General features: G+C 39.5%; 1 protein-coding gene across 1 annotated transcript in view; it reads left to right on the top strand.

Moving 5' to 3' along the window:
* The first annotated feature begins 4061 nt into the window (after nucleotides 1–4061).
* Nucleotides 4062–6084, top strand: part of bmp1b (bone morphogenetic protein 1b) — a 54846-nt gene continuing 52823 nt past the window's right edge. Inside the window, exon 1 of the mRNA XM_079805445.1 lies at nucleotides 4062–4586. Coding sequence (XP_079661571.1) covers nucleotides 4451–4586 — 136 coding nt within the window. The 5' untranslated portion in view covers nucleotides 4062–4450. The remainder of the gene's footprint in view (nucleotides 4587–6084) is intronic.

The following is a 6084-nucleotide window of genomic DNA, read 5'->3' as shown; positions in this document are numbered from 1 at the left end:
CAAAAAAACTCTTTGTATTGCATGATTAGATGTGGATATGTGGGAGGTACTTTGTGCCTATTGCTCTAAATTGGAGTGACATGTAATGCTAAATACAGAAGCACAAAGAAGAAGAAAAAAATGAAATTATGTTTTTACATACATTGTGAGGTTACTTTATGTGTGGTGACATTCTGTTATACTTATATGAACATATTTCTTATCTGTTGCAGCCCAGATTTATGATTCACTTCATATGATTCATATTATTGCCTCTGTTCCAAACATAAGTGCTAAAAGAACCTCTAAACAGGGCCTTTCAAAGTGAAATGATAGATAGACATGTTGCTCCCAAGATTCTTTGCATCAGAAACTCTTGTCAGGTCCAGTCATCATACATCTGCACCAGGTTTGCCAAGTGTAACGTAGTTAAACCAGCTTGATCTTCAAACGGGCTCTCGTTCAGTAAATGACAATCTTTGATCTATGAGTTCCTATGAAAAATGCCTGTAATTGTTATTATGAACTTTTAAACCCATATAATCTGCGGGATTCAAACCGGGGTTTGCATGTGGCGTGGGAGGCGGGCACGCTACTCTTAATGCTGCGTTCACACCAAACGCGAATAAAGCGTCAAAATCGCGTCTACCGCGTCTAGTTGGACGCTTGAACATTTTGAATCCATTCGCGCGACCACAGCGAATTGGACGCGCGTATAAATCTAGCGTTTGAAGCAAAATAGACGCACGTTCAAGGCGCTCCAGGAGAATATGTCATAAAACACCACTCTGCCTCTTTTCATTTTCATTAAAAGTATATATTAAACATTAATAGCCACACAAATGTGGTCCAGGCAACGCCTACATTATCGTCACTGCATGTATATTTAAATATCCTAAAAAATAAAGTTATTAAACTTCTCTTTGCCCTCAGTCAAAACGATTTGGCAGACAACAAAAGATAGATTCATGAGCCCAAAGATCGCCTGTTAGATCTACACAAGACGAATTCTATCTCATGTTTACCACCAGAGCCAGCGGCAGAAAGACTGGCCGAGGAAAGGCTGCTCTAGCCGGGATTAATGAGCGCTGAGCGCCGCTGATCGACTGGATCTCACCACTCCAAAAACGCAAGATTATTATTTTAAATAGGCGCTCTCTTTATAAATAAACCACAGATTTATCTCATCTGAAAAAATCTTAAAACTACATTTTGTGACACAATAGTAGTATTTTTTAATTATGCGGGGTTTCTCATTACGTCACTTTACCACGTGACAGCAGCAAGCAGGCTCCTGATTGGTTAACGCGGAGCGAATTGACGCCAAAGTTCAAATTTTTCAACTCGGGCACCAGACGCAAATTCACTTCAAACGCGTTAAAAGCACAAAAAGCACCACTTGCGTGTAACCGGCGTATCGCAAAAGACGCTCAATTCCCGTCATTCGCGCGAATTGGATGTGCGAATGAGGTGGAATCGTATCCGCGCGAAACGCGTCTATAGCGCCGCAAAACCTCCAGACGCGCGTCAACGCACCTTTCCATTGACTTAACATTGAAATCACTCGCTCCTGACGCTCTATTCGCGTTTGGTGTGAATGCAGCATAAGACCACAGCCGTTAGTGCGCCTCTTGAGGCCAGTGGAGTGAGGTTTACACGCACAGCTCTTGGCCTACGTCCGTTACACTCATCCCCTAAACCTCACTGCCATCCGGGTCACGGCACCAAATATAAGTGGTCCTACTCGACCCGCTCTGAGCCGGACTCGAACCAGAGTTGCTGCAGCATGGGAGGTGGGTGTGCTAACAAGGACACTAAAGACCACAGCATCTAGCGTCAGTCTCTTGCGCACATCTTGAGATCAGGGAAGTGAGGTCTACACACAAAGCTCTTACTCACCTATGTCCGTTACATGGGCATTGCTGGTGTTATACTGTAAATGAATTTGAGCTGTTATTATAATAAAGGTGTTGAAAGAAAAAAATGCATAGTATGACAGCAGTGTGAATTTTAATTTATTTAAAGTGTGTGTAAAGCAATATTAAATGTGTTCTGAGTCACACCACTGAAAAATGTGTTATTAACCACCCAGCTAAATTTGAATGATTAAAAAAAACTAGGGCTGTCAAAAGATTAATCGCATCCAAAATAAAAGTTTGTGTTTACATAATATATGTGTGTGTACTCTGTTAATTATTATTTATATATAAATACACACACAAGCATGTATATATTTAAGAAAAAAATATTATTTTTATATATAAAACATTTATATTTATATATATTATAGATTATATAAATGTATATACAGTATATACATGCAAATATTTCTTAAATATATACATGAATGTGTGTGTATTTATTTATAAATAATAATTAACAGAGTACACACACATATATTATGTAAACACAAACTTTTATTTTGGATGCGATTAATCGCGATTAATCTTTTGACAGCCCTAAAAAAAACGTAAAGTAAGTAAATACAATAAGTTATTTCTATAACTTATACAATAAGTAAAATCTTGAAAAAATAAGCGGTATCTGCTGTATAGTAACTGCTCTCAAATGCTGGGGGCATGTCTGCTGTCAGCGCTGAAACCACGCCCACTTAAACTCATTGGTGGGCACCAGATTTCACCAGGATGGGACAGGAGATAATCGGTCCGGCCCCATTCACCAGTAACAGCAGATTAGCGAATCCCGGTTTTCTCAGATGAAAGTTTTTAAAACTAACCGGTGTCAAATATTCACTGCAGAGACGGGTGTTCTTCATCAAGGTGGCTCTTCGATATCCTTGTTTTTAAGAAATTTAAATGAGGAGACGGAGCTGTTTTATAAATTATCGCAACCAGGTAATATGCATTTACGGCAAAGCTAGCTAGCAAACTGTAGGCTTTAGTAATGATAACGACAGTAACTCGGGATTGAGCGGGCTAACTGATGCAAATGTGCTTTAGTTCCCTTTCGAAAACGGTACACTTATATTGCGACGCTGGACGCTATGGGTAAACTCTCATTCTCTCACAGTGACCTCAGTTAACGAGTATTGCGTAGACGGCCGCGGTATTGTGCCTCACGAATAGTGATCGTCGCTTCAGTTCAGTTAACCTGAATCCTATGGCACTTATATAGGCCCAACCCATTTTGGCGGGCTCTGCGCTCTATTCGGCTGGACACGCCTCGATTGGTTCACGCAGATGCATTTTTTTTCTTCACCATGTCCTTTAAGGGGCTCCGTAGTATAGAAAAATTTTGAGCCCTACATCTGGCAAACCTCCGAGGCTGAAGCTCCGGTAGGCATATGATACTTTTGAATGTAATGCACCCCCAATTAATAAATTGAACAATTCATAATATCTGCCAAGATATTTAGAGAAAACATTGCTAATAGAATATGGTTCTGTTGTTCAGAATGTTTAAGTTTAAAGTTAATGATTTTCCAAAAACATTGCCTAAATCACATTTTATATACCAAAAAAGCCCATAGCTGACTTGAAACAACTTTTTCTTTTTTGAAACAACGACTGTTTTTGGCACAATATGAACGTTTTTGCTACCAGAGGTCGCATTTTCAAAATATTAAAGGTGAAGAAGACAATAACAAAAGATGTGCTATTATTTAAAATTGGAATTTCTCTGGATTTAGAAATTAAATTTACAAACTTTTGGCATAATGTAGACTAAATACACAACTGCATGAAATGTATCACACTGTGCAAGTGGTTTTTGGATATTTTATTACAAAAATCTTACATCATCGTGCCTTTAAATCTATATAGGGCCTACTTATAATAATAAATAACTTACCAGGTTAAATGCAATTGGAAAAAAAATTGTATTCTGAAATTTCACAATTTTGCCAAGAGCATTTCTGATGGGCTACTACTTTTACATTGGCAGAAATGTGGGCCGCTCCGTTATAGACAAGCGCAAAAATGTAAAGAGCGTTCCTGATTGGTTAAAAAAGCGTGGGTTGCTCACCCCTGCTCATATCCATTCCAGTAATGTGACATTAGTAATATTCAATAGTTTAGGGCGGATACGGTGGGTAGGCTAGTATGCACACTGGGATGCAGGGAGAGTCTGGATGTCACAGACAGGTGTGATTCCTCAGGACACATTTCACTAGATATAGGAACATTTTATGATTGCAATTCCTAAGAAATATCATAGTAGCGTCGTATTTGCTTCTGCTCTGCCGAGAAATGCACAAGCGTGCGCGTTCGCGTTTTCCCACACACACTTGAGTTCACTTTGAGTGAACTGACCTCCGATCTGTGATGTTTGTAAGCTTGATGTTGGCACGAGGCCCGGGTTTTTGAGCGAATCACTGGACTAGAATAAAGGCATTGAAGAGAGCAAAGCCTCGCCTTCCCGGGAGCTCCCATTTTCCCAAGTCCTTCCAAACTCCCACCGCAGCCCGCAGCTCTCCGCCGGCTCCAGGTCCACATCCGCGCTCATTCCCGTCATGAATTCCCTGTGGACATGTTTGCTTATGTTCAGTCTTCGGCTTTTATTAACGATCGCAGTGAAAGTGGATTTAAACTATCACACAAGTCCTGGAGAAAGTGATGAAGTTGACTACAAGGACCCATGCAAAGCTGGTAATATAAAATAGTCTACACAATTTTTCTAAACAAATAGTTTTTGTGTGGTTTTGTCTTGTTGCTGATGTTATTTTGTTTTGTTTAATATGGTTTTGATTTAAGTTGATTATTTTGTTTTAATTTAAGTTGTTTTGTTGTAGCAATTTTGTTTGCTTTGTTTAATATTTTGTTTTGCTTAACTTTTTGTTTAATCTAGCGTGGCTTTGTGTTGTTTTGCTCTGTTGTGTGTGTTGCTTTGTTTTGTTTAGCTGTGTACTGCATGACAGCATGAGATCTGGGACAAGTGAATGGGATCCTGGTGATTCGACACCTCCCCCTATCCCAACTCCGAAATCAGCATCCTCGGGCAGAGTGTGTAAAACTAAAATGTTGCCTAATTTACAGTATGAAAAGCTTGGGTTACACAACCAAGTTTTGATGCCTGCAAAAGTTTAAACGCTATGTCTAACAAAAGCACCCATTCAGTGGGCAGAACCCTAATTGGAAAGACAGCTGCCAACTAAATAGACAGCAGATTAAATGTTGTCCGCGGCTGGGCTATTATAACAGAATTTAATAATAATAATAATACATTTTTGCTTCAATTTGCAGAGCACTGTTTGACCATAATGACATGTAAACAACATGTCATTTGGGTCAAACAGTGCTCTGCAAATTGAAGCAAAAATGTTTTCATAAGAAGAAAAAAAATGCATTACTGCTTGAGTGGAAATTCATTATTACTTTTAATTATGCTTTATTAAATCAACATGTTTCCACTTCCACATGGCCAAGCGTATGTGATTTCCACCTGCTGATAAAATCATTAATTGACAATTGTAATATCAATTTAAGTTTGGTGCTTTTTTAGGGGTGGGGGGGTCTGACTTCTTCACACTGTTAAAGAGTTGGATTCTCATGCTAAACATGGCCAACATTTAAAAAAAAAAAACGAGTTGGACGTATGACTGAGTATTTCAGTCCCAAATACACTCCTTCAGGATTCGTATAAGTTTCGGAAAGTTTTGTTTCGAGTATGGCCCTGTATGAGGATATAAAAGGCGGAATTCCTTGTATGTGCACTTTTCCCGGATGAGTGTGTGCGCACATCAACCTGAGCGAGAGCAAGAGCGTGCCTATCAACGAGCTTCGTTCAGGTTACGGGAGCCGTCGGCAGCGCTGCCATTTTGTTTTTAGACCACGAAATCAACAATGTCACTAAAGAAGTGTGTTTCTGGTTGTGAGGGAAAGATAATCATGTTCAGTTTCCCAAATAACCCAGCATTAAGGGAACAGTGGATGCAGTTTGTTTTTCTGGAGCAGCAATAGAGTTCTGCGAGTCTGTTTTGTTTGTTCCCGGTTATGAGTCGAAACCGCAATCAGCAATTGGTGCATAAGTGCATATAATGTAAACACGAACGTATAGTGAATCGAAAGTTATCCAGGGATAATGCCATGATGTATTGCATGGGCGTCGGAAGCCAAAAAAATGTGGGTGGGTCCTCTCAGAATTTTT

Source organism: Gobio gobio (assembly GCF_949357685.1).
Source record: "Gobio gobio genome assembly, chromosome: 22".
Classification (NCBI taxonomy): domain Eukaryota; kingdom Metazoa; phylum Chordata; class Actinopteri; order Cypriniformes; family Gobionidae; genus Gobio; species Gobio gobio.
Note: the sequence above shows the minus strand (reverse complement) of the source record. Positions and strands in the feature narration are given on the sequence as shown.